We start from the raw sequence: 15176 nt of genomic DNA, 5'->3' as shown, positions 1-15176 counted from the left end.
TCAAGGCCCTGGCATAGGAGCAGGTCCTCAGGTTCTGCTCAGCCAGACCTTAGCTCCATTTGACCCCTCAGTCCTTCAATTCCTCTATAAAGTGGAGCTAGACCAGACCCCCTCCTTCATGGCCAGCTTTTCCCATTTCCCAGGTGAGAAACTGAGACTTGGAGGAAGCCCTGGTCCCCAGCCACCACCCCCCCCTGGCACCCCTCTCCCCCCCCCCTCCACCCCACAGGGGCTGCCCTCTGCCTGCTTTGTGGAGTTTGGGATTTAGGGGCCCTCTGGGGCAGCTGACCCAGTGACAAGGAGGCAGCATGGGGTGGAGTCTCTTCCTATCCTGTGATTTCCCCTCCCAATGGAGGCACGGTGGGAATCCCAAAGAAGCTGCGAGTGTTTCCTGGGCCACAAGCCAGCAAGGGCCAGACCCCCAGGGAGCTTGCAGACCCAGAGGCAGCCTTGTAGGACGTCCAGACACCATTGCTGAATGTCTTGGCCAGTCTATTGAAGAAGCCTAACCACATGGGGGAGGGGGATGCAACAATGAAACCTGTATTTCTGAAGGACCCCAGAGCGCCTGGCATCACCGAGGTTAAGTGACCCCTGGACACGACTGCCCAGGGTGGGTCTGTGAGCCCAACCCCAAGCTTCTGGGAACCCAGTTCGTGCTGCCACCCGGTCAGTCGTGACTCACGGTCAAACGTGACATGAGGAGAGCTGCCAGCCCCACCTCTCTCCCTCCGGGTGAATGCAGCCCACGGCACAGGCGGACTGCCCCTGTGAGTTTCCAACACCGCCAGAGAGCTCGCTCTTTCTCCTGGGGAGGGACGGGTGGTTTCGAACTGCCAACCCTGCAGATTGTGGCCCAGTCCCTTCCCCACCAGGACTCCTTGAGCGCACGTTGGGGAGGAGGGGGTGCTCATTAGGAAAAGGAGGGGAGCATCGTGCACCCGGAGGGCTGCAATACAGGCACGGAATCGTACACGGAGACGGAGTTTGTTTCTGTTGCGTCCGTATTCAACAACATCAAAGTATAAAATAAATTACTTAAGAGGGAAGAAAAATTAATCCCAGCAGCCCAGCTGGCCACCAGCCTGAGAGGGACACATAGGCCTAGTAACGTGTCAGGGAGGGGAGCCTCACCCCCACTCCCCACCCATGAGCCCACAGAGGCAGGTGTCAGAAAACACGTCTACCGTCCACTCCTGAGATGGCCCTGACGTCAGGTCCTATTTCAACAGTCCCTTTGCCCAGTGGGCTCCCAGATCATAGTCCCTTCGCCCAGTGGGCTCCCAGGACAACAGGCCCAGGAAGTGTGGCACCAAGGGTGGGTGAGGGGAAAGCAGGACCAGGGCAAGCTCGAAGGTCATGATGCTGGTGAGTGGGGGCCATCAGCCCCAGGGGCAAAGGCCACTGGACAGACCCAGAGGTGAGGTGAAGCCCAGAGTGAAGATGGGGATGCCTTGGGGAGCAGGGTAGGGAGGGGCGTGCTGAGTTCACCAAGGCCACCCCCTGGGCCCCCTCAGGTCGTGAACCTTCAGGGGTTTCTATGTGACCCCAGCATGGGGCAGGAGGGGATGGACCCTCTGTCTGCCCAGCCAACTGGCAGGAGGTAGGATCCACACATTACAAGGTTCTTGGTGTAGTGTGGTGGCCTTGAGGTGCCCTGGTCGCAGTTCCGTAAGGTCAGCTGTTTGAGACCCCCAGGTGCCCGCAGGAGAGAGATGAGGCTTTCTGCCCCCCGGAAGATTTACAGTCTCGGATACCCACAGGGGCAGTTCTACCCTGTGCACGGGGGGTGCTGTGAGTCAGAATCTACTCCAGGGCAGTGAGCGTGGGTCTTTGGATTGGAGGTGGCCTTGATGGAACTGAGGCCAGCAAAAGGCATGGTGGCCTGGGGGCTACTGAGCCCGCCAGGACGGGTGGGCGAACACGATGGGCCTCTTCTTGGCCCAGCGGGAGAAGACGGCCTTCTCGGTGATGAAGCGGTGCGCGCTGCGGGGCGCGCGCTCGTGCGCCAGGTACATCTGGCACTCATCCAGACGGCCCTTCTCGAAGTAGTGGTAAGGCACCGATGCTCCGCGGTGCTCCTCCCTGCGGGGCGGGCAGAGCGAGGAGTCAGGGGCCAGACCATGCTCCCCACCTCCACCATCCCTCCCCAGATGCTCCAGGGGGAGGCCAGGATCGACGGAGGAGCCAAATGGCCGCGTTCAAGCCCCTGCTCCATCTGGTGCCAGCAGGGTGACTCAGTCCCACTGTAAAATGGGAACGATGGGAGTGGCCACCCCCAAAGTGAGCGTGCGATCACAAAACTAGGGCTACAGGCTCCTTGCTGGTGAGGGAGGCCCCGGGACATGCAGAAGAGGGCACCCAGTCCTGCATGGCCCGCTGCCTATGGGCACCACATGTGCCTAGTCTGCCCCTCGTCATGAAGGGCACACAGGCTCCGGCCATCACACACACCCCCCACACAGACACACAAGTCCCAGAGAGAATAGGCAGTGGAAATGTGGGACTTCTCCCCAACTTGTTATATATGAATTAACAGTGACTTATGAGGGCCCAATAATACCACCTAATAATGATCTGAGCCAGTCTGAAATGTCTACGGTGCTACTCAATGATATGTAAAAGGTAAGGACCAAACCAAACCCACTGTCATCAAGGGGATTCCAACTCATAGTGGCCCGACAAAGGGGGTTCTGAGGCTGAAAATCTTCCCCGGAGCAAACAGCCTCATCTTTCTCCTGTGGAGCAACTGTGGGGTTTGAACCACGAACCTTGTGGTGAGCAGTCCAATGCTCACCTGATGGCCCGAACTATGGCACCTTGAAAAGTTCATGGCAAACATTAACCATAAATGATAATAAGTATTAACAAAAGATAGTAGCAATTGTTAATAAACAGCACTTAGTAAAGTATTAAGGGAGAGTAAGGTTAAAAGAGAATAATAGCATTGAGAGGAATCGCTTCCTTGTAATCGACAACTGCTCTCTCTCTCTCTTGGGCCAGTGCTGTGGCAAGTGGTGAATCAGTAACCGTCTGGTAAATGTTCCCAGGCATTCCTGGGCGGTGACAATTGCTAAAAGCACGCAGGTGCTCGCTGCAAGGTGGGTGGTTGAGTCCACCCAGAAGCGGCTCAGGAGAAGGCCCCCGGGTGAGAAATTGGGGCAGTGGTTTGTGACGTGGACACAGGTGACCATGAGTTGGAAGCCCCTCAGCGGCCCCTCACAGTGACAGTGGAAAACCAGCCCCTGAAAGAAAGCCCAGTGGGGCCCAGTTCTACTGACACGCACGATCCGCCCTGAGCTGGCATGGCCAAACCGGGTCCACCCATCGTCTGGCCCATCCCAGGGCCTGAGCTCTTTACCTCCCAGCATGCCCCGTCCTTGGCCACCCAGCCTGCACCCCCAAGCTCCTCACCCCTGCAGGTGAGGCCTGCGTGGGGGCCCCTGACTTGCCCAGCCTGCCTGGCTGGCCTGACCTGCAGTAGCTGTCGCTGACCATTCCATAGACCACAATCTTCTCACACAGTTCCAGTGCCAGGATCATGGTGAACCAGCCGGTGCTGAGGAAGGAACCAGACTGCCTCCTGCCAGAGAGAAGACACGTCAGCCGCCCACACAAAATGAAGCAAGGCCACTCACCTGAACCTCTACAGGGGACCCTCGGGGGCAGCCAGCCCAAGGCCAGCAGCAGCGCAAGACGAAGCCCGGGGCCAGCCTGATCTGTTCACGTCCTCCCCAGGCAGGCAGGGCTTCAGCCAAGCCAAGCTTTGAGCAAACCCCCAGGCCGATGGATGTGAGGGTCCTGGTCACTCCCTCCACATGAAAGGGACAAGGCTTGAGGAAATAGGAGGAAACAGAACCCAATGGAGCAGGGTGTCTGGAGCCAATTTCTCTGAGGCTCAGAGGCCCATATGTGAAACAGGAATAAATCACAGCCATCCTGGAGTGGTTCAGTCATTGCGACTGACACCAACCATGCTGGCCTGAAACCTGTCGCACTGGTGCAGGGGCAGCTGGGAGACAAAGAAATGAGTAAGACGATGTGCTGGCGGGACAAAGAAACAAAGTCACAGGATAAAATATGTCAGGGCAGGAGGGTGGAGGCAAATCCCGGAAACGTGGCAAACAAGGATTCAGCCTTAGAAAGACACAGAGGGAGAACATTCCAGGATGAGGAAGGGCGAGGGCCAAGGCTCACAGGTCACCTTGGGAAGCCCAGATGGCCAGTGCAGCTGGGAGAGATAAGAATACGTCACACAGGTTTGAGGGCCAGGAGAGGGGAGGGGTGGGGAGTCCAGACTGTCTGCTCGTGGACTGAGGTGCTGCTGCAGGTTTGAGGACAGGTGTCTGATGGGATGGCTTTCCCGGGGGCAACAGGAGGAGCTCAGAGTGCAGGGGCAAGGCAGGTAGCAGGGAGACCGGATGGGGGACTGCCAAGGCAGGAGACTCAAGACCAAGGAGGATGACTCTAGTGGCAGGGGATAGAACAGGCAAAGACTGGGCCACAGCCAGAGGCTCTGTCCCCTGCCCTGGAGGGGCTGAGGGGAGGGAGCGGTGTGGAGGAGGGGGACAGGCAGGGGTGAGTGTTGGGTGGGGTGTGAAATCAGAGCCCCCTTGTGAATGAGGCAGTTTGGCCTGTGTGACTTCCATCATCTGGAGGGGACTTCAAGGACCTATTCTAGCCTCAGAGCACCCCTCCTGAAGGATGTGGCCCCTGATAGGCCCCCACATGGGCTCACAGGCCAAAGGCCCCTTGTCACCACTTGGGAACTCCAACCGGTGTGCTGCTCCTCATCCAAACATGTGACCACCCCACCTCCGGCACCACGCCCCCCAAGGCCCAGCCTCACCGGTTCTTGCCGGTCTCGTCCTGAAAGACCTGGTCGCAATAGGCCATCATGCGCTCAGTGAAGGTGTACACCTGCAGGCCCGGGTACATCTGGGTGAGCTGCAGCAGGGTGCGGTAGGTGCGGCCGCCCAGCGCGCGGTCCATGTGCTTGCCCTGGCCCCACACCACGTAGAGCGTGTCCCGCGCCTGCTGGAAGTAGTGGGAGTAGTTGCGCAGCAGCAGGGGGACGCTCGTGTGGGAGACCACGCGCAGGGTGCTGCGCTGGCCCACGTCCGCCTCGAAGCCCACCGTGGGTGCCTGGTTCATGCGCAGCACGCACTCGGCTCCGTCGATCTCGGCACCCAGGCCCGAGCCCAGCATCTGGCCGGAGCTGGACACCAGGGCACAGCTGCGGCACAGTTCTCGGACCAGCGGCTGCAGGGGACGGTAGAGTGGGAGAGGTGTCCACCCAGAGCCCCTCCCCAGGGCCCCACCCTCTTGGTGTCCCTGTCAGCTCTAAGCACTGCTCTCAGAGGAGAAAATGGGGGCTGGGCAGACACGGTGACCCTGCCAAGGTCACAGTGATACCAGGTTAAGGTTCTGTGCTCAGGGTGCACCAACCCCTGTTCCTTGTCCCCGTGGCTGTTTCTCAAGAGCGGACGGTGAGGGCCTGGCAGTCCTTATGTCACGGGTTCCTCATGAAGGGTCCCCTGGCAAATGTTGACGGAGCACTTAAAACAGCCTGGCACAGCCTGGGCATCACACTCATGTGTGCTGCGTGAGCACGGACCTCTGGCTCTTCAGACGCAGCCCGGGGGCCACTGCTTCCACGGCCCCAGCCCGCCCACATCGTGTTTGACTGACCAGCAGAGCAGGACCCTCCGTGCCCATTACCAGTGCCCACGGTCTGAGCCTGAATCCTAGCTCCCACCCCACCCTCTTCCTAGCTGGGTGGCTTGGGGCAAGTCACTTTGCCTCTTTGAGCCTCAATCTGTAAAGCAGGGGTGAGAGCAGCAGCACCGGGCCAGGCTGTGAGGCCCACATCTAGATTGCTGGCACTCACTAGAAGACAGACACATAGTAACCTGGGGGAAGAGAGGGCAAAGACACATGACACACCACAAAAACGATGCCGCTGAAGGCACAAGAGCAAAAGGCAACATCGGTCTCATGCGGGGGTACCGTGTAGCATAGGCAGTTGGCCACGTGTACGTAGTCATGCACACACACACACACACACACACATAATGGAGATGGAGCCGCAGATGCAAAGACACACAAGCCGACCAGGGAAAGGAGACTACATCGACAGCTATAGATAGGTCCAACAGAGGATGTCTACCTAGGTATTAGCTACCCTGCAAATATACCCACGAATGCAGCAGAGCAGACAGGAGGCAGAGTTCTGAAAACTTACTAGCTACAGCCAATGAATTGCTGGGCATGGTGGTAATGGTGGCAGCGGGAGGTGGAAACTCAGGCCGATTGGCATTGCACAGCTCACAGACAAGGCTCTGCACCTATGTTGAGTAGAGGCCTGGGTACTAAGAGCTATCTGCAGTCATTTAAAGTGCCACTTTCGCTCTCTCCCTGCCCAGGAAATGGAGAAAACTGAAAGCACAAGGAAGCAATTAGGCCAGGGGATAAATGGGCACACATACATCAGCGTCCACCACCCTGAGACCAGAATAACCGGGCGGTGCTGGCTACCACTACCAACTGCTCAGAAGGGCCTGGACAGAGCAGGTGGAAAATGTGGAACGGAACACAAAATCAAACCAAAGGCTAGGCTGACCGGTGGGATAGGGATGGGTGGAGTAGAGATGGGAGGAGAGAGACCGGCGGGATAGAGACCGTGGAACGCTAGGACGATGGCCCTTGGTCACCCTTCAGGCCTGGGACTGAACTCAGTCTCGTGGCTCTATTTTTAGCCAACCAATTGACAGGTCTGTAAGGTAAACAATGCTGCTAGGAAGTGATTTGAATTGTAGCCACACAGAAAAAGTAGAACTCCATCTTTACAGGAAGGGGAAGGAATTGTACCCGAAGAAAAAGAACTTTAATTTGTAATGGCTGGAGTTGCCTGGCTTCCTATTGATACTGGAGTCTCTCGTGTTTTTCCTAGTGTGCTTACATTTCAGAACAGTCATTTATGTATACAAGCTCCTGATGTCATCTTCACCCACCTGCCTTACATCTTCACACACTGGCAAGACTCAAAATGCAAAACTGAGGGGAAAACTAGTGTTTCAGTTCAACCAAAGTTTAGGACTTCAACCTATGTCCTCCAATCTCAAGAGTCGGATAAGGAAAAGACTAGAAACTTCTAACACACATACACACACACACACACACACTCACACTCACACTAGGGAGCTATGCATATCTTAGAATCATCAAACACAATCCAAAGGGCAGCATTTGCCAGGGGCAAAGTTGGGACAGCAGGTGGGGAGGCACAACGGAAACATAGCAAGGGCACAAGTGGGATAAGTGATGTTGGTTACATTGTAGAATGAGCAGTGTTACACTATCGGATAAGCGATATTTGTTACATGATGGGATGCAGCCCGTGACAGGAAATAAAAGGTGTGTGAGCCTCTGCATGGAAAACTGCCTGCTGCCCTGTGAACCTTCATGCCATTTACAATAAAACGTTAAAATTAAAAAAGAGAGCTTGGAGCACAATTAGCACAGACCTAGGGCAGAGTGAGGGTCCCCAAACTCCCGCTCTCCCTGGGTCAACAAGCTACAAACACCCCTGGAGTTGCAGGGTCTCGGAGAAAGCTTTGCTCCCCATCCGCTCTCTCCATGCCCTTCTGGGGGAACCTCCTGGTGTAGGAGGCCCATGAAGAATGTGGGGCCATTAATCCAGTCAGTTAAACAGACACTGGCACAGGCCCACTCGGGGACGTCTTCTATCAGATATCAGGTTGCTGTAAGGACATGCAGACTCTGGGGACGCAATGATTAAGCGCTAGGCAGCAAAAAAGCTGCCCCTGTACAGAGCATAGCCTAGGGAGGGTGACAGGCACCTCTACTCACCATGAGTCGGGGTTGACTCAGCGACCCTAACCACAGGTCCAGTGTCCACACCCCTTCCTCCGCCTGCCATCCGCTTGGGCCCTGTCCCGGCCACCCAGGATCACCACTAGCCTCCAAGAAGTTGGAAAGGTCTGCTTGTAGGCCACAGGCCTCCAAACTTTGTAACTAGTTGCCAGCCTGGGGCCTGACGCTCAAAACCTGAGTTTCTGACTTCTTTGTTAAAAGCAGAGCTTATTGTCATGAGGCTCTGCGGGTGAGGCCTGTCCTCAGAGATGAGCCAGGGTCCACCCAGCCCACCCGGCCCTTCTCCCCACTGGGCCAGGAGTCCTGTCTTCCTGGATGTTCCTCTGCACCACTTCTGAACTGTAGCAGAAGCCCCGCTCTGTCGGGACCACCCTCCAGAGTAGGAGCTGCAACGACCATGAGACAGAGGTGAGGTGGCAACTCCTGGACCGGGGGACATTGAGGGACAAAGACTTAAGAGACACGTCTCCAAGCCACAAGCCCACATGGAAAAAGCACCCCAGCCTGTGCAATCGTCAAGACCAGGGAACAGGCATTAGAAGATCCAGACCAAACAAACGAACAAACAAGCAAAACCACATTGTTGAGAATGAGGGGGGTTGGAGCAGAGACCCCAAACCCATCTGGAGACACTGGGACATCCCCTCACAGAAGAGTCACAGGGAAGGGATGAGTCAACCAGGGTGCAGTGAAGCACTAATGAAACACACAATATTCCTCTGGTTCCTTGAGGCTTCCTCATCCCCACAATCCTGACCCCAGTCCTGCCTTTCACTGCGGGCTAGGCCGGAGCATGTGCACAGGTACAGATAAGAGATGAGAGCTCAAAAACAGGGGGGGTGGGGGTAAGAGCTCAGGACACGTGGAATCCAGGAACAGGAATGGGAGTAGCAATACCACAAGGGTAGGGGGAAGAGGGGGACTACGGAACCAATCGCAATGATCTACACATGACTACACAACCCCATCTCCAGGGGGAAGAACTACAGAACCCTGTGGGGGAAGGGAGGCAGCGGTCAGTGTGAGATATAAAAATAATAATTTATAATTTACCAAGGGATCACGAAGATGGAGGGGGTGGGAGGGAGGGAACAAAGAGGGGCTGAAACCGAGGGCTCGGCTCAGTATAAAGTAACTGTCTAGAAAATGACGGCAACACATGTACAAATGTGCCTGATACAACTGATGTATGGATTGTGATAAGAGCTGTGAGAGATGTGCTTTATACAATTGATGTATGTATTATGTATGGATTGTGATAAGAGTTGTGTGAGCCCCTAATAAAATGTTTTTAAAAATAATTTTTAAAAAGAGCTGTAAGAGTCCCCAATAAAAGGATCTTTTAGTTAAAAATAGATAAAGCCACATCTCCCTGTGCACCACCTTGGGGAGCATCCGTCTGCGAAGCCTTTGAGGGCGCTCAGTGGGTCTGGACTACGGGGCCACTGAAGTCAGCGTGAGGGACAGAGAGCTAGCTCCCAACTCGCAGAGTAGAGCAAGCACAAGGGGAGGGCACCGTGGGCCAGGGTCATAGCTGACACGTCATACCTGGACCTGGTACCACGGTCTCCCCCATGAGACACAGGGCTCTGAGCTGGGCGGAACGTGACTGTCACGTCACCTTCCTTTCCCCAGCCGCTTTCGGCACTAGGCGGGACACGTCAGCGGTGCCCCATATGTGCCTGCCTGTGAATGCATGGAAGCTGCATGTTCAGAGAGGAAACCAAAGCTCCAGCGAACACACGTCACATCAGGACTCCGTGACCTGACTGTGCCCCCCCACCCAGATGGGGAGCTCTGAGCAGGAGGCCAAATTGCCTTGCTCCCTTTAGCTCCCCAAGTCCTGGCTCACAGCAGGTAAGCAACATTTTTTAAAGAACTTGAGGCTCAGAGAGGCGAAGGGACAGTCATCAGTCACAGAGCCAAAGAGCCAAGCCCAGTGCAATCCCAGCCCCGCCCCCCCTCCGGTTCCCTAGAGTGGCAGGGGAAGGGGGAGCACCATGGGCTATCTGTCCACCCTTGGCCCCCCAGACACACACAGAAGATCACCCCACCTTCCCATCTGGCACGCTGCTATAGCCACTGAAGTGCAGAGGTCCTGGCACGGTGGGCCTGGCGCCGGCGGGGAGGCGGGGTTCCAGGCAGCTGGTCAGGCAGAGGGGCAGGCCGGTCCAGCCGCACATTAGGATGTAGACGGCGGAGAAGGCCAAGGAGCACAGCACGAAGAGCAGGAGGCGACTCTGAGGAGACAACAGTTATTGGTGGTGGTGGTGTGTGTGTGTACAGGGGAGCTTGGTCTCTGGGGAGCCTCGACCTCATGGCTCCAGAGCCCCTCTCAGCAGCTCCTGGACCCCAGCAGAATCCACGGTCTCCGTTTACCAGGCCGTACTCTGGGCTGCCCACCATCCGGGTGCAGGAGGAGGCGCTGGCCAACAGCTCTCTGGCCATCCCAGTACCCTGGAGCAGAAACCCATGTGGGGTGACCTGTGTGGCTCGAAGCCACATGGCAAGGAAGGGGTAGCGACAAGGCCTCATCCCCAAGCTGCAGAGCCCAGGCTCTTAACCAGAAGCCTGCCTGGGAGTGCTGGGCAGCCTCTGGGCCTGTTTCCCCTCTGAGACCACCACCACAGCCCAGAGTTCTCGTGAGCAGGGTGGCTGTCCTGGTGACCTAGTGTTGTCATGACAGAAGTGCCACAGGAGGGCTTCCTTTCACCTGCAGCAAGCGCTTTCCTCACAGTTGAGGTCCTCAGCAGGTCCGACTCTGGCTGAGCCCCAGCTCAGACAGCCGGGGAAGAAGGTCCTGCTGGTCTCCTGGTTCCTGGGAGCCAACCACGTGATTTGGCATCAACCTTCCGTTTCTGCTTCTGTCCCACCTCTTTTTTGACTCCAAAGGGATAGACTCAGAATGCAGCTGCGCTAAGACACACGGGGCGACAGCCACTGGCCCAGGGAGGTTAGGGGACTGGGGACCACATTCAATCCCCTACAGTGGTAAGAGGGCTCCGGATAGGCTGCAAACAAAGAGCAGCCGAGTCACATGTCCTAAGAGCTAGCTACCAGCTCCTTCAGCCCCCACCCCCACCCCGCCAACCCAGTATTGCTCCCTTAGCCGTGATCTGGGTCAGCTGTCCAGGGGAACTCGGAGGGTGGTGGAAGAAACTCAAGGAAAGTGTCATTCGAGAAATGGTTTCAATAATTTAAAGGTTGCTGCCCAGAGTCCCACCTCCAGCCCCTCCGGGAACCACAAGTCAAGGGCTATTGAAACCAGGAAACCCTCCTGGCTTCGGGCTGGCCCCAAGACCCCCTGAGGAGGGACCCCCTTGGGTCAGCTGTCTCCTGCTGGCCTGCACTGGCCACCATCTGCGCGTCTGTGAGTTCTGTGTTTCCCCCAATTTTGCCCAAGGCAGAGGGTCAGTGGCCCCTCAGAAGCTACCCAGCAGCTGGCTGAGGCTCACAGCCCATCAGAAGTGGGGCAGCAAACCCACCCTGTGCACATCCGGCCTGAGGGCCACCTCTTGTGCCCACAAGCCACAGTACTTTCTAAAAATAGGGCTCCTCTGGGTAGGCCGCTGTGTGTGTTTGTGTGTGTGGTGTGTTTCAGTTCCTGGCACCTGCCCACGGGACCTCAGGCTAAGTGGTGTTGACTATTGCCCCAAACCCTCGGGCTACCTCTCCCAAGACCAGGGAGGGGTCTCCTGAAAAGAGTAGTTAGTGGTCATCATGGAACTTTGAGACCATAACCCACTGTAGGGGGCTGGGGAATGCCGGGGGTGGGTAGCTGGGTATGGCTACCCCCATTTTATGGATGCCGGGCACTGAAGGGGGTGGGGAGGCAGGGGGCAGGGGAAAGCTACCATTTGCCCAGGGCCACTCAGCCAACATGGACCTATCTGTCTGTCCATGAGGCCCTAAGTCCTCAGTGGGTTCGGTTCTGAGATGGCATTAGCTGCCTGAGGTAAGTAACTACACCCCCCACCTCCCCCCGCCAGCCCTCCTGGCCCGCCCGCCACTTACCGGCGCCTTCATGCCACCGCCGCTTTCGGGCTGCAGCCTCCGAGACTCCTGCAGTGACGAGCTGGGGGCCGGGCACCTGCCGAGGCGCAAAGACTCAGAGCCCAGACTCTCGGGCAGGCGGCCGGAGAAACTAAGGCAGGCGGGCTCAGGGCCCCCATCCTCGGGGCGAAGGGCTCGGCGGAGCCCTGCGAGAGCCCCTCGTCACCGACACCCTCGGTGCGGAGGGGGACGCAGAGGCCGCGGAAGGGGCCCCAGCTCAAGGTCATCCATCCGGCTGGGGCCCACCGAGCCCGGCCCCCCTCCCGCCCGCCCGCCCGCCCCGGGGCGCGCGCGGCGTGGGGCCCACGTCCTGCCGCCCCTCCGCCCTCCCTCCAGCCGCCCCGGCCCGGCGCTAACCCGGCGAGGGGACGCGGCTGCTGGCGCCCTGCGGCCCGGAGCTCCATGGCCCGCGGGCCGGGCTGGCCGCGCAGGAAGCCGCAGCCCCGGGGCGAGGCGGCGCCGCGGGCGCGGCGTCCGGAGGCTGGAGGCTGGACTCGCGCCGCCGGGGTCGGGGGCGGGGCCCTGCCGGGAGGGGCGGGGCCTGCGCGGCGGCGGGGGCGGGCGCGGCGACTCGCGGGCCCGCGGGGCCCCAGGACGGGACGTGCGTCGCCGGCGGCCGGCCCCCTCCTCCCCTCCCCCCGGCTGGGCCCGGGCGCGCGGGGGCGGAGAGTGAGCATCCGCACCTCGCGCTCGGGGCCTGGGGGCTGTCGACTGCCTGCGGCCTCCGGTACTGGCGATTCTCGGAGAGTTGGGACCAGGCAGAGAAACCCAGCAGCAATTGGCGTCAGGCAGGGTCCCGAGTGGCATGAAAGGTGCCACTCAGGCACAGTGCCAGGCGCAGTTCTACCTGGCAGCCTATGGGGTCAACTGAACCGGGACACCTATTTGTTGCTATTTTTAAAGTTAGGGTAATGATTGGCTCCCCTTCCCGGCGCAGTGTGGCCCTTCTAACTCTTGTCTTTGTGACTCCCACCGAATGACGTGGTCTGTTGGTAAGTACCACTGAGTTGGCTCCCACCCATAGCAATCCCATGCGCATCCTCCCAAGTCTCCCTGCGCCGCCGGAGCCCATTGTTGCAGCCACTGTGTCAATCCGGGTTTTGGAGGCCTTCCTCTTTCTTGCTGCCCTCCATTTTTACCAAGCATGATGCTCTTCTCCAGGGACTGGTCTCTCCTGACCCTATGTCCAAAGTATGTATTACTAGGTAGGACTATGAGGTGCTTGTGGTCCATCAAGGGGATTGAATAGCCAGGTACCCGTGCGGGTGTGAGGCCATGCAAATAAGATGTATGGAATCCCAGCATGGACTAGTCGGTTTTGCTGGCCCACTAGGTTTAAGATGTGTCATCCCAGAGGTGGAAAGGAAGACCCTGGGACCACCATAAAGAAGAGGCAGGTGTGGAGTGCACCCTTGGGAAGTTGGAGAATCTCATCAATCCAGGGGTGGTCAGAGATAGCAGCAGCAGAGAAACCATGGGTGCGGGGGGTGGGGGGTGGCGGGGGGGTCGGCAGTAGGCTCAAAGACCAGTAGGAAACCCAGCAGTGGGCTTCCTGGCCCTTGGAACTAGAAAGCAGAGTACCACCTCTGGGAGGCTTCTTGGTGGCGTGGGGCGCCATTGGGCACTAATCAGCAGAGCTTTGTGAACTCTATGACATTTGTCCAAGCAAGACAGAGGCTGCGCCCAGGAGCTGAGAGGCCGAGAGCCAGAGAGAGGCTCATCTGCAGGCACTGCCGAGAAGCCACACTAATCGAAGACCTGCATCCCGAGTTATTTCTGATCCTGAACTGTAACCTGTTGCTTCCCTAATACATCCTATGATTGTCTGTGAGTCCTTTGTAGCCATTGCAACAAATTATCAAACCTAGGAGAGAAGTCAGGAGCCCTGGTGGCTTAGTGGTTACGTGTTGAGCTGCTGGCGGAGAAGTCGCCAGTTCAAAACCACCAGCCGCTCCTTGGGAGAAAGGAACCCACAAGGGCAGTTCAACCCTGTCCTATCGGGTCCCCACGAGTCAGAATTGACTCAATGGCAGTGAGTTTGGTTTAGAAGCGGAGAAGTAGCGTGCCGGGGGAGGGGTAGTTGGTGCCTGAACTGGCCCATAGATTGGGGAGAGGAGGCATGTCAGAGGAATCAGCCTGGGGTTGCTGATCCTGACCCTCCTCCCCCGTGTGAAGTTACATGGGGGGACAGACAATGATCCCCTGCCATGTCCTTGCTACAGCTTTCTAGAAGGGGCAGCTCATGGGCGTTGGGATTAGAATCCTGCTCGGTGTTCTTACCACCTACTTCCACCTCCCAGGAAAGTGGGTGAAGGGAGATGTCAGTGTAAGATATGACAAAATAATAATAATTTATAAATTATCATGGGGGAGGGGGGAGCGGGGAGGGAGTAGGACATGAGCTGATGCCAAGGGCTTAAGTGGAGAGCAAATGTTTTGAGAATGATGAAGGCAATGAATGTACAGATGTGCTTGACACAATTGATTTATGTATGGATTGTGATAAAAGTTGTATGAGCAACCAATAAAATTATTTTTTAAAAATCCACACCAACCAAGAGCCCTTGCAAATCAGCTTCTTTTAACCTGAGATGGAAAACACTGGAGAGTACCCGGCTACCACTACTGGTCATTCTGATCAGGAACAATAGAGAGCATGGGAGAAAAAATATGAAACAAAACTCAAACTCATGAAAAAAAAAAAAAGCAAGACCAGACCCACTGGCCCTAAGAGGCTAGAAAAACCCCTAAGACTTTCATCCTAAAATACCCTTTGACTTGAAATTAAAGCCGTTCCTTGCTGTCCTCATTCAGCCAAGTAATAGATTTGACTTCTAAAATAAACAGTATCATCCATGAGCGATGTGCTTCCTTAAGCAGCCAGAGATAGGAGACCAAACAGTCAACATTATCCGGAGAGCCAAGATGAGGCGGCAGGGAAGTACAGGGAAGCTAGAGCAACAGAAAGGGAGCAACCAGAATGGAAACCATGAGAATGCTGATGCACAGTGATCTCTGTAAACAATGTCATTTGTATTCAAACTGTTCCATGGAACCTATGTGCTGTGTAAACTTTTACCTAAGCAATTCAAAATAAAACAAGAAAGCCCACATTTCTCACCCCACCCTACCAAACCGTGCAGTCAGTTCTTGGCTTCCTTTCAACCATCCTCCACCCACTCTGGGCACCCTGCTGACCCCTGAAGACCAAGGAATTCACACAAACA

At 56.8% G+C, this 15176-nt stretch overlaps 1 protein-coding gene across 1 annotated transcript; it reads right to left on the bottom strand.

Moving 5' to 3' along the window:
• Positions 1–986: 986 nt before the first annotated feature.
• ST6GALNAC4 (ST6 N-acetylgalactosaminide alpha-2,6-sialyltransferase 4) lies at positions 987–12462 on the bottom strand. The gene is made up of 6 exons (XM_075560738.1): positions 12307–12462; positions 11911–11986; positions 9951–10136; positions 4850–5262; positions 3476–3583; positions 987–2085 (listed from the first exon to the last, which is right to left on the bottom strand). The coding sequence occupies exons 1-6, from the start codon at positions 12351–12353 to the stop codon at positions 1893–1895; spliced, it is 1023 nt and encodes a 340-aa protein (XP_075416853.1). The 5' UTR covers positions 12354–12462; the 3' UTR covers positions 987–1892.
• Between the last annotated feature and the right edge of the window lie 2714 nt (positions 12463–15176).

The sequence above is a fragment of the Tenrec ecaudatus genome, chromosome 10, assembly GCF_050624435.1.
Source record: "Tenrec ecaudatus isolate mTenEca1 chromosome 10, mTenEca1.hap1, whole genome shotgun sequence".
Classification (NCBI taxonomy): Eukaryota; Metazoa; Chordata; class Mammalia; order Afrosoricida; family Tenrecidae; genus Tenrec; species Tenrec ecaudatus.
This window is presented reverse-complemented; position numbering and strand designations above follow the sequence as displayed.

Coding starts and splice junctions, on each gene's coding strand:
- ST6GALNAC4 (XM_075560738.1), bottom strand. CDS start 12,353: ATGGAGCTCCGGGCCGCAGGGCGCCAGCAGCCGCGTCCCCTCGCCGG. Junction 10,137..11,910: donor GCGGTGGCATGAAGGCGCCG/GTAAGTGGCGGG, acceptor TTGTCTCCTCAG/AGTCGCCTCCTGCTCTTCGT. Junction 5,263..9,950: donor GCAGCGTGCCAGATGGGAAG/GTGGGGTGATCT, acceptor CGTCCCCTGCAG/CCGCTGGTCCGAGAACTGTG.